The sequence below is a fragment of the Lactuca sativa genome, chromosome 2 (genome assembly GCF_002870075.4).
Source record: "Lactuca sativa cultivar Salinas chromosome 2, Lsat_Salinas_v11, whole genome shotgun sequence".
NCBI classification, from domain to species: domain Eukaryota; kingdom Viridiplantae; phylum Streptophyta; class Magnoliopsida; order Asterales; family Asteraceae; genus Lactuca; species Lactuca sativa.
The window spans coordinates 39,343,250-39,356,564 of record NC_056624.2 but is presented as its reverse complement, the minus strand read 5'-3'; the positions used below and the strand labels follow the sequence as shown (position 1 = coordinate 39,356,564).

The 13,315-nt window shown below is 33.8% G+C and overlaps 1 protein-coding gene across 1 annotated transcript; it reads left to right on the top strand.

The window, feature by feature from the left end:
• Window positions 1–2,924: 2,924 nt before the first annotated feature.
• Window positions 2,925–11,615, top strand: LOC111886535 (uncharacterized). Its single transcript, XM_023882797.3, has 13 exons — window positions 2,925–3,419; window positions 3,534–3,705; window positions 4,050–4,267; window positions 4,522–4,582; window positions 4,879–4,951; window positions 5,047–5,124; window positions 5,279–5,436; window positions 6,162–6,330; window positions 7,572–8,034; window positions 9,326–9,721; window positions 9,868–10,071; window positions 11,012–11,145; window positions 11,325–11,615. Exons 1-13 carry the CDS (start codon window positions 3,042–3,044, stop codon window positions 11,497–11,499), a joined length of 2,679 nt encoding a protein of 892 aa, XP_023738565.1. The 5' UTR covers window positions 2,925–3,041; the 3' UTR covers window positions 11,500–11,615.
• Window positions 11,616–13,315: the final 1,700 nt, after the last annotated feature.

The window sequence follows — 13,315 nt, the reverse complement described above, 5'->3', positions numbered from 1 at the left end:
AAGACTCGATGGCCGGTTCTATGTTGCATTACAAACGTTGGGCTTGTTATAGCCTAATGATTCAATCATGATTTCTTCCGTGAACAACACCAAATCATTAATTTAAAACAAGTTTGAAACTAACGCCTCGTTCTCGAGTTTTTAAATTAAATGAAAGGAATGGAAGGGGAGGAAAGGGGATGGAAGGTGAGGAAATGAAAGAGTATTATAAATAATCTAAGTGTGTTATTGAGTTTGATAGAAATGGAATTGAATGAAAAGATTTGAGTATTTCTTTTTGAAACATCCCAAAAATACAACCCGAAAATTTTATTTTTAATGTAACAAAGATCATAAAACTGAGTATCACATAATAAAACCATACGTTGCGTATCTCAAAACCATACTAAAATACTGTGAGAAAAACTGTGTCACAACTGTATCAAAACATATCTAAGAAACCGAATCAACTCCCAAGACAAAAACTGAAGCTGTGGTGTGTGCGATGCCATCATCCCGAGCTCTTCCCTTTACTTGCGGAAGTACCTGAAACCAAAACTGAAACTGTAAGCACGAAGCTTAGTGAGCTCCCCCAAACTACCACATACCACACAATAACAAATAAAGCACATACTGGGCCTTGCCCACTGCATTGGACCGAAGTCCGGAACTAGCTGCATCGGACCGAAGTCCGGAACTGACTGCATCGGACCGAAGTTCGGAACTGACTGGGACCTTGTCCCCTGCATCGGACCGGAGTCCGGAACTAGCTGCATCAGACCGAAATCCAGAACTGTCTGAACATAGCATAACATAAACACGTATCTGCCAACATAACACATATACTGCATCGGACTGATGTCCGGAACACATAACACAAAACATGCTTGAATCACAAAGACATCAAGCACTCTAACTACTGCATCGGACTGAAGTCCGGAACTACTGCTAACTAAACGGGCCGGCATTATGGCCGTAGACCCGTTCCTACTGGAAGGAAACTCACCTCGTGAACTGACTGCTAAGTGTATGGCTCTGGAAGCTATCTGCTGCTGCTCCGGTATCTCCCCGGCTACAATTCCATAAACACACTCAATCAAATACTAATAACTGAATTGGGGTAAAATGACTCTTTTACCCCTGGTCAAAGTCAACTCTCCCGGTCAAAGTCAACCTACAGTTGACCTGACTCGCCGAGTTGGGCCGCCAACTCGCCGAGTCTCTATTCTCACTTCTCAACCCTACTCGCGGCTACTCGTCGAGTATGGCATCAACTCGACGAGTTCCCTTTCAATTCTAGAACTCAGGCTATCTGCATCCGACTCGCCGAGTTGTATGAACAACTCGACGAGTTGTTCTTGAGCTAAGAAGATTGCCTTGGACTCGCCGAGTTGTATGAACAACTCATCGAGTCCCTCCATTACTGAGTCTGACCTCCAACTCACTGAGTCCACTCTACTACTCACTGGTCCCCACTCAACATCACTTAAAAGGGGAAAAATCGGGGACTCGCGACTCGACTCGCCGAGTCGTTCTTCCGACTCGCCGAGTCGCATGCATGCAACTACTTTAAACTCGATTCTGCTTGAATCCAGCGCATAAAACTTATGGATCTAGGCTCCCTAAGCTCGATTAACACGTAAAGGTTCTATCTTTACGTGTCCATATGCACCCATGAAGATTAAGAGGCTCAAAAAGCATAATAAAGGCTAGATCTAGGGTTCTCAAGCAAGGAAACTTCGAAAAGGCACTAGATCAGGGCTCTAACATTCCTAAATGAACAGATCTAGGGATATCTCGACCCAACATGGCATCCATACAACTATAAAGCTTGGAAAATACATTAAACTAGCCTTAGAGGTGTTCTAATGGAGGGTTTAAGCACAAAACATGATAATTCCGAGACATACCTCAATGAACTCTGACTTTGGCCTTGGATCTTTGCTCTACACTTCCTCTTTTTGGTCCTTTCTTCTTTTTCTCCTTCAATCCTTCAAGAATCCACACAAAAACACTTAGATCATACAAGGAATGGTTTAGGGTTTCTCACAAGCTCTCTGAGGGTGAAGGAGGCGAGTTTGGGGCACATAACATTGCTTAAATAGTGAGCAAACCCGGGGATTTAGGGTTTCTTCCTGGCGGGCGGACTCGCCGAGTCCCGAATATGGACTCGTCGAGTCGCCGACTTACACGTGCTCGAAATCCCGTCTCTACTCGACGAGTCGGGCTATAGACTCGCCAAGTCCCTCTTGAAAACTTCTAAATAAATAACATGGAAACAACATACCGGAGACGGGTCGTTACACTTTTTCTCTTCCCCTTCTAAACCTTCCTAAAGCGAGCTTGTAAAAAAACACTTATTTTGCTTCCCCTCCATTCAATCCCACTCCTTTCCATTTATTAAATAAAATCAAGAATACATTTTCCCGATGATATACTTTCATTCATTTCCATTTCACTTATTAAATTAAGTTTAGAACAGGGTGTAGATTAACCGAAATTGATTTAATTTTTTTGCTATGATTGAAAACGAGAACATATTCAATTTATCGATTTACACCTTGTTTGATACGGAACGTTTGAGAGCTTCTAACTTCTAGTGTTTGACAAAACGCCCTGTTGCGAACAAAAAGTCTCGTTTGACACCACAAGTTTTTATCGTTTGGTTTAAACAAAATGCTTAAAATCTAAAAGTTACCTCACATAACTTTTAACACCCCTTAATATACTGACATGAAGTTTTAATACTCTTAGTACGTGTTGTGCAAAATAAGACATTTGCATGGAATCTATAAACTAGCTAGGTCAAATGTGGTACCAATATACTAAAAGAGCAGAATTTGTGGTAAATTTCGTAATTAACATAAAGTTTGAGGGTTGCAATCATATTTTTCTAAAGTCTGGAAGAACCCAAAGAATTCATAAAACCCAAATCTTAAACCCCACTGCCATAGTTGTTCAAAAACCCGAGGCTTATCCACTCCTTCCTTTCAAGTTCATACAACGACATGCCTCCTTAATTCATTTGCCATTAGAAGATACAGTGTTTTGCATACGAACTCATGGCGAATTTGCTATCCCACTCATTAATTCCTCTGAATTTTGTCACTAACAATGGTACTTTAGCTGGTCATTCACCTTTTTCCGGTGGCCTTTATCGAAACGCCTTCGTTATTCGTGCTTCCGCGGTGTCTCAGACTAGGCGAAAGAAACAGTCACAGCAGAAGGAAGATGAGTCCTCGTTGTTATCAGCTACGACGATGGAGAAAGGGCTGAGATTATTGTTCATGGAGGATTTGATGGAGCGTGCAAGGAGTCGCGATGTCGCCGGAGTTTCTGAAGTTATTTACGATATGATTGCTGCCGGAATTAACCCGGGACCTCGCTCATTTCATGGCTTGGTCATTTCTCATACACTCAATGGCGATCACGAAGGCGCTGTAAGTCTCATTCCTCCACGATTACTCTCAATTTTGCAACAAAATACTGTAATAGGAAAACCGTAGGAGATATTGGTCGAATGTGCTTGTAATAATCAGTAATCTATTTTTCAGATGAATGCATTGAGGAGAGAGTTAAGTGAAGGCCTTTGTCCTCTTCCTGAAACCTTCACTGCATTAGTTCGTTTATTTGGTTCAAAAGGGTATGCCACAAGAGGTTTAGAGATTCTTGCAGCTATGGAGAAACTAGATTTTGACATCCGTAATGCTTGGCTAGTTCTTATTGGTACCCTTTTCCACCCAAAATTATGCAATAATTCGTACTTCTTGTTACCATTATCTGTATACTTATATAGTGTAAGGGCCTCTTATGTCATTTCACCTTCCTTACCTTAGGTTTATATTGCTTTCCTTTCTTCTTTATCCAACTGTAATGTAACATAAACATTCCCTTTTTGCAATACATTGATTGAATCCTAACATGGTATGAGAGCTCTAGGTATGTTCTAAGAATGGTAAAATGACATAACAAGCCCCTACACCATACAAATATACAAATAGTGGTAATCATTCATAACCTGAAAATGTTTTTTGTGTTTCAAATTTGAAGTAATTGTGTTTTTTGAGCAGAGGAACTTATTAGAAACAATTACTTGGCTGATGCCAACAAGGTGTTTCTAAAAGGTGCAGAGGGTAAGATGAGAGCTACTGATGAGATATATGATCTTTTGATCGAAGAGGATTGTAAAGTTGGAGATCATTCAAATGCATTAACAATAGCTTATAAAATGGAGGAAGCTGGAAGAATGGCTACTACTTATCATTTCAATTGTCTCCTTAGTTGTCAGGTAAGTTGTTTATTGTGTAAATAAACATGTTAATGGAATTAGCAAGTAAATGGAATGAGTTATTCCATTCCATTATCATGTTTGGTTAGCCTCATATGAATTTATATGTAAATGCAACCTATACTTTCATCTCTACTCTATACATTATACAATTATAGTGTACATATGTGGGCCATGGGTTCAGATTACAACAAATTCTACAAACATTGACATGATTAAAAAAATAATATTTTGTCATGTTTTTTGGGCTGCAGGCAAAGTGTGGAATACCTGAAATTGCATACGCGACATTTGAAAATATGATATATGGGCAAGGTATTTTAAATATTTAGTTACTAAAATTTATACATTTCAACATTTTTTCACATTGGAACTTGATTTGTTATGTGTATCAAGAGCAAATAGTGATTATAATTTGGTAGATATTTCAAAATTCAAAGTACAAAAGATAAAAAGTGAAAGTTTATAATAGAAAAATATAAGACTAGGATGCTATAATACACGAATTAATAAAAACACATTGCTATTTCTTGATTTTTTTTAAAACCCTTTAAAGTTTTATTAAATCTCTTCTACTTTCTTTGGTTACTGATAATAGCCTTCCATTACAGATTTTATGAAACCTGATACAGAGACATATAATTGGGTGATTGAAGCTTATACAAGGGCAGAAGGATCTGATAGGTAACCTTTTAGAAGATTCTTTCTTATAATTTGTTTTTTTTATTACTTTTATATTTGATTTGTAATATCTTTTTTTAAGTGGAAAAAATATACAGGGTGCAAGATGTTGCTGCTGTACTTGGTATGATGGTTGAAGATTACAAAACTGTACAACCTAATGTGAGAACTTACGCGTAAGTCAAACTTTGGTTTTTACTATAATCAAGAAATAGCAATGTACTTTCATTAATATGTTTATATAATTATTTGTGACAAGTTTTTTGTATTTGTAATTGATAAAGTCACAAATAAGTTGTTGTATTGTTAATTATTTTGATATTATTTCAGGCTATTGGTGGAATGCTTTACAAAATATTGTTCTATAAGAGAAGCTATCAGACATTTTAGAGCACTTATTAAAATTGAAGGTGGAATTAAAGTTTTATATAATGAAGGAAATTATGGAGATCCACTTTCTTTATATCTTCGGGCTTTATGTAGAGAAGGTGAAATTTTATCTACTCTTTTCCATTTTTTGTTTCATATTTACAACATATATTGAGTCTATCCTTTTATTATAGGGGTAAATGCAAGCAATAACAATATACCTTTTTATTTATTTATTTATTTATTATAGAATCAATTATCATACTTCTATTTCTTTCTATTACAATACTTCATTTTGAGAATACAAATCAATTTTCACTTCTATAATTAGGTAGATTTTTCAAGGGTTAATCTCATAAAAGACCTTATATTTTGTGTTTTTTCCTGATTAAACCTCAACTTTATTTTTTTCCCTTGTATTTTTTCATTGTTTCCGAAAAAACCCTTAACTTAGTCTTTTTTTTCCAAAAAAACCCCTCAACCTTCTAACTGCTTCCAAATAAACCCTCAACTTTTTTAGTTTTTCTTGAAAAAACCCTCACATTTTACAAATTTTTTCGAATAAAACGACTAAAAGGGCAAAATTGGAACAAATGAAAAAATACAAGGTCTTTTTCAGGCAAAAAAATAAATAAATTTGAGGTCTAATCTTGAAAAAACACAAAATACAAGATCAACTCATTTTCAAAGTACAATGTCTTGATAAGAAAAAAGATTGAAAGTCCAATGTTGTGAACTTGTGATAGAAAGAAATAAAAATTAAACTGCTATAATAAAAAAAGAATATAAAAATGAAAGTAGGTTGCTATTTAATCCATGAAGTGATTATTGTGATTGATATCAGGAAGAATTGTTGAGCTTTTGGAAGCTTTAGAAGCAATGAGTAAAGAAAATCAACCAATTCCAGCTAGAGCAATGATACTTAGTCAAAAATATAGAACAATGGTTAGTTCTTGGATTGAACCATTGAATACAGAAGCAGATGTAGGATATGAAATTGATTACATTGCCAGGTATAATAATTCTTTTCGCAATTTCACACAAAAAATATAAAATTGTATAGATTTTTATGATATGGTATAAAAACTACATAAAAAAAGCTATAAAACAACATGAAAATTGTAGCAAATGATGTAGAAAGGTGAATTGTTGTTGTAAAGAACAATAATATTGCATAATTGAAAACGATAAACTATCTATTCGTGTTTCTTTTTGACTTAATGCAGAAAGAATGGCTTAATAGAAAATTTTGGGAAAAGGAAGCTTTCCCCATTAAGTCTTTAACATTTTACAAAATATTCCCTCATTTATTTTTTCCTTCCAATTTCCCCAAATGTGTTGCAATTTTCTCAATTTTTTTAAACATCATTTATCAAAATACCACTGATAATTTGATCATTAAAAGCTTGAACTTTCAAAAGTTAGTATGGATGGTGCTGCTTGCAAGAAAATAACGATTTTCTAGAAGGGTAAAATGGTCATTTACTTTTTATCAAGTCGCTAATCACGAAAAATAAAAACACCATATAAAAATGTAGCAATAAAATTGCAATATATGAATTTTCGAGTTATTGTTAATTTTTTTTTGTAAGGTTTGTTGTTGTGAGACTATTCACAAAGCAATTTCATAATATTCATCAATTTTAGAGTTAGAGGAGTTGTATATGATCATGCTTGCAAAAAAATCACATTTTTCTGGAAAGGTAAAATGGTCATTTACTTTTTTTTTTTTATCAAGTTGCTAATCATGAAAATGACCACCATATCATATGGTGGCCATAAAGTTTTGTGTACATACAGTCTGTCACATTTTTCGACCAAATAAACCATCTGAATGAGACCAAATGACCATTTTACCCTTACATTAAAAAAAACAATTTCACAATATTCATCAATTTTAACATAAGAGGAGTTGTGTATGATCATGCTTGCAAGAAAATCCCATTTTTCTGGAAGGGTAAAATGGTCATTTACTTTTTTATCAAGTTGCTTAATCATGAAAATGACCACCATATCATATGGTGGTCATAAAGTTTTCTATACATATACTCTGTCACGTTTTTGGACTGAATAAACCATCTGAATGAGACCAAATGACCATTTTACCCTTATATTCAACCAATTTTTTTGGGTTAACTCATTAAGTCATTCTATCCAGATTAAGTAAGAAAGAAACAATCATCATATTAAGTGGTTAACCCATTAAGTCAAAAAAGAAAGAAACCCTAACTAACTAAGTTTATACATGAACCAGATACATAGAAGAAGGTGGGCTAACGGGGGCCCGCAAAAGGTGGGTCCCAAGAGAAGGAAAAACATCCCTAGACCCTGATGTTGCAGGATTCGTGTACAAAAACCCTTTAGAAACCTCATTCAGACAACATTGTCTTGAAAACTGGAGAAGATATCATCGAAAGGTGTTAAGAGCTTTACGTAGAAGAGGTCCATCACTTTTAGGAGAAGTTACAGAATCCGAATATGTTCGTGTTCTTGAGTGGCTTTTTCATATCCTTAAACGCCCCAATAAAAACGCATTGAAACCAAAAGCTGCAAGTAAAATGCTTGTGAATGAGCTGGCTGAAGAGCTTGAAGCACAAGGGCTTCCTACTGATGGAAATAGGAGTGTGCTTTATCAACGTGTGCAGAAAGCTAGGAGGATTAATCGGTCGAGAAATAAACCCCTTTGGGTTCCTCCTGTTGAAGACCAAGAAGAAGAGGTACGTTTCGTGAATTTACACTTTGGGTCCCTGTAGTTTTCAAATCGACAGAAATGGTCCCTGTTTGAGAAAAAATGACAGAAACGATCTCCCTTCATATGGGTCAAAATTACAGAAATGGTCCCTATGTAGAAGAATTGCACTTTTGGAACCTTGTAGTTTTCAAATCGACAAAGTAACAGAAATGGTACGTGTGCGAGACAAAATGACAGAAATGGTCCCTGTAGTTTTCAAATGGATAAAATAATAGAATTGGTCCTTGTGTAATAAAGTTATAGAAATGGTCCCTGTGTAACAAAAATTACAGAAACGATCTCCCTGCATATGGATGAAATTACAGAAATTGCACTTTTGGTCCCTGTAGTTTTTAAATGGACAAAATAGCAGAATTGGTCCTTGTGTAATAAAGTTAAAGAAATGGTCCCTGTGTAACAAAAATTACAGAAACGATCTCCCTGCATATGGATGAAGTTACAGAAATTTTACTTTTGGTCCCTGTGGCTTTTAAATGGACAAAATAGCAGAATTGGTCCTTGTGTAATAAAGTTATAGAAATGGTCCCTGTGGAATAAAATTACAGAAATGATCTCCCTTCATATGGATGAAATTATTGAAATGGTCCCTATGTAGAAGAATTGCACTTTTGGAACCTGTAGTTTTCAAATGGCAAAATAACAGAAATGGTACCTGTGTGAGAAAGGATGACAGAAATGGTCCCTGTGAATTGCACTTTTGGTCCCTGTAGTTTTTAAATGGACAAAATAACAGAATTGGTCCTTGTGTAATAAAGTTATAGAAATGGTCCATGTGTAATAAAATTACAGAAATGATCTCCCTTCATATGGGTAAAATTACAGAAATGGTCCCTATGTAGAAGAAAGTTACAGAAATGGTCCATGTGTAACGAAGTTACAGAATTGGTCCATGTGTAACAAAGTTACAGTTGGTGGGTATAAGAAAATATTACAGAAATGTTTCCCGTGTGTAAGATAAAAATAAGAAATGATCTGTGTGTAACAAAATTACAGAATTCACATTGAAAGAGATTTAAATTTTAATCACTCAACTTCTAGTTTTTTGTTTCCATTGTTGTGAAATTTTGTACTTTTTGTTCTGAAAATGTTGAAATAAACTTGGATACTAAATTTCATAACAATGAAACAAAACTGAAATATCTTGTGAAACCAAAACTGATGCTATTCAATGAACTTGTTTCGATAATGAATATAAGAAGGGCATTCACGTCTTTTCCACTCACAAATTTATATAATTTTTTTGTTTTGTTTCACAGATTGATGAGGAAATTCAAGAACTAATCTCACGAGTGAGACTAGAAGAAGGAAACACAGAGTTTTGGAGAAGACGTTTTCTTGGTGAATGTTTAGAAGCAGAACTTGGAAAACCAACAGCAATTGAAGTAGAAGCTACAGATGTCTCTGATAATAATATTAATAATAATAATTCTGAAGAAGATGCAACTAATAATAAACAGGTTGATGATGATGAAGGGGACAAAGAGGAACAAACTGAAAACCAATCTGGTGATACAGAAGCTGTTAAAGACAAAGAAGATGCTGCAAATCCTTTACAAATGATCGGTGTTCAATTATTCAAAGGTTTTGATGATTCCACACCTACTAAATCCAAAAAATCCAAGAAAAGATTAGCAAGAATTGCTGCTATGGAGGTATGGATTGTAATAATCATGCGTGATTGTGATTGTGATTGTTTCAATGATCAAATTAAGAAGGACATTTACGTCTTTTTCACAAACACGAGATCAAAACCAGTTCTCTGAACATGATTATAATTTTTTTTGTCCAATAAATGCAGAATGATGATGATGAAGAGTGGTTACCATTGGATATACTGGAGGCATTTAAGGAGTTACGTGAAAGAAAAATATTCGATGTATCAGATATGTATACAATTGCTGATGCATGGGGTTGGACATGGGAAATGGAGCTAAGAAACACTCCCCCTCGACACTGGTCACAACAATGGGAAGTTGAGTTAGCAGTGAAGCTAATGTCGAAAGTAAATTCTTAATCCTTCTTCCAAATATCTGTGTGTAGTAACTTATTTGCAAATACACACTAGGGTTCAAGTCTCAGCAGTCGCAGCATGAGAGTTTCAATTTCAATATGGATTAGACTCCTTGTAGATACGATTGTATACCTAATTTACATCTCACATGATACTTAGGGTTTAGTGCTTAGGGTTGGACTCCTTGTAGACACTATTATATACCTAATTTACATCTCACATAATGCTCAGGGGTTTAGGGTTGAACTCCTTGTAGACACTATTTAATATCTGATTTACATCTCACATGATACTCAGGGTTTAGTGTTTAGCGTTCATGGTTTAGGGTTTAGGATTTATGGTTGGACTCCTTGTAGATACTATTATATACTTTATTTACATCTCACATGATGCTCATGGTTTAGGGTTGGACTCCTTGTACATACTATTTTATACCTGATTTACGTCTCACATGATGCTTAAGGGTTTAGTGTTTAGCGTTCATGGTTTAGGGTTTTAGGGTTTAGCGTTTAGGGTTTAGGGTTTAGGATTTAGAGTTGGACTTACTTGTAGACACTATTGTATACCTGATTTAAATCTCACATGATACTCAGGGTTTAGAGTTTAGTGTTTAGCGTTAATGGTTTAAGGTTTAAGGTTTAGGGTTGGACTCCTTGTTGACACTATTTTATACCTGATTTACATCTCACATTATGCTTAGGGTTCAGGGTTCAATGTGGATTGGACTCTTTTTAGACACTATTATATACCTGATTTACATCTCACATGATGCTCAGGGTTTAGGGTTGGATTCATTGTAGACACTATTGTAAACCTGATTTACATCTCACATGATGCTTAGGGTTTAGGTTCAGGGATACGATGTGAAAAAGTTATGATGCTTTTAAAATTTTCGTTGATTGATTATTAATAATAAATTGATTGGTTTCAGGTAATGGAGTTAGGTGGGACACCAACTATTGGAGACTGTGCTATAATTCTTCGTGCAGCAATACGAGCTCCATATCCTCCGGCTTTCTTAGAAATCTTACGAACGACACATACACTTGGTTATGTGTTTGGAAGGTGAGATGAAAATCATTTAATAAGATATATGATTAAATTCAATAACTATCGCAACATATTATTATTTATTTGTTTATTATAGCATTGTATTTTTATTGTAGCATTGTGGTTTCAAAATTCTACCCAATTATAAGTTTATAACAAAGGGTATATAACATGAGGTTCTTTTTGGCATGCAGTCCATTATATGATGAGGTTATCGGTTTGTGCCTTGATCTTGGAGAACTAGATGCAGCTATTGCAATTGTTGCTGACATGGAAACAAGTGGTATCACTGTTCCTGATGAGACACTTGATATGGTCATTCAAGCTAGACAAACAACTCGTACTAATGTAAATGGTGCATCTTTGTAATTTTATACAAATCTTTTTTGTTGTATGATATACTTTTGATTTTAATAGGAACTAGTTTGTCTCATGAATACTTCTCACCAACTAATTTCTACATAAGCTTGATATTTTGTTCCATTGATATCGGTCTACAGATACATACAGATACAGAGACAAGGTCAAAATGAACCGAACATATAATGTTTGGATTAGTTTGGACTAAAACTGATTATTATTTATGATTTTAGATTAATTTTGGTTATTAAAACTAGAACGGAACAGTCGAAAATAAGTAAATAACTAGAATAATAGTTTCTCATTTTTATTTATAATATACATCTAATTTTGTTTTGGATTTAAGATTGTTTTTTGAATTATATTAATGTTGAAATACAAAACCATAACTTTGTTTCTAACTTTAGATTCGAACTCAATTGTCGCTCACAAGCCAAAACTTTGTTCTCCTTTTAACTAATGCTTATTATATTTACTAGTTGTAATACCCGTATGTTATATGGGTTTGGTAAAACCAAAAAATATATATGAATGTTCAAAAAAAAAAACTTATTTAAATTTGAAATTTTAGATTTGAAATTTAAAATTTGAATTTAAAAGAAAACATATTAAATATAATATATAAGTACTAATATTGTAATTTATTGAGTATTTTTAATTATAGCAATTAGTAATTGGTGTGTAAATTTGATTGTTAATTAAGAAAAGATTAAAAAAAAGAAAATAACAAATGGAAAAAAAATTTATTTAAAAATACCAAAAAATGACATGTGTCCAAATTAATGTATCAGTGACAAGTGGCAAAAAAAAACCTTTATTTATTAGAGAAGATTTTTAACTCTTCTGAATCGAAATTATGAAATTCAATCCAAACCAAATTATTATTTGGTTGGTTAGAATCAGATTGAAAATTAAAATATGTAAATATTTGATAACTGTAATCAATTTGTATACACATTATCGTATCTTGTACTAATCCATTCAAAAGACATGTAATTATACTTTAAACACTAAGATTTGACAGAGTGGAGATCGCCAAGGCCTCGCCTTGGAGTCGCTCGACCAACACTGCCCCTGACATGTGTCAAGGGGGATTGCCAAGATGGAGACGCTGGTGAGCTAGCAAGAAGAGAAAGAGAGGAAGAATCTCTTGTGAGTGAGGCTTTGACCAATATTTATTTATTTTCTAAGCAATTATATATATATATATATATATATATATATATATATATATATATATGTTATAAAAGCCATAAAATTATTGAGTAGACATAGTATGTGGATGAACATTTTCACCCTTCAAATAGTTTCCTTTTAACTATTTAGTTACTATTTTGATGATGTAAGAATATGATGATATGTAGTATAAATATCCATCAAATGTGAAATATATGAACACACCATCTTGAATACAATCTTCTAAGTGTTCAAGAATCCTCTCAAATCTTCTTCTTTACTTTTATAATGTTCTAATTTAATTTTGTTAGTTTTAGTTTAATTACATCAAATTTAAAACACGTTATCAGCATGAAAGCTCAAATCAAGATTATTAACAAGTGGAAATCACATCTATCTTAATCAAGGTATGTATTACTTAGTAAAAACATTATTAATTATAAAAGACTCCATCATATTAAAATAATAATAATACTAATGAATTAATAAAACTTATATATTATTGTAACGACCCAAAATCAAGACTAAAAAATTTCTTTTAATACATTACTAAAACCATATTTATAAAAACCGTATCATAAGTCATAACATAGTTTCCAAGTATTAATTCAAAACATAATCTTATTATCAGAGTAAAACATTCCCAGGC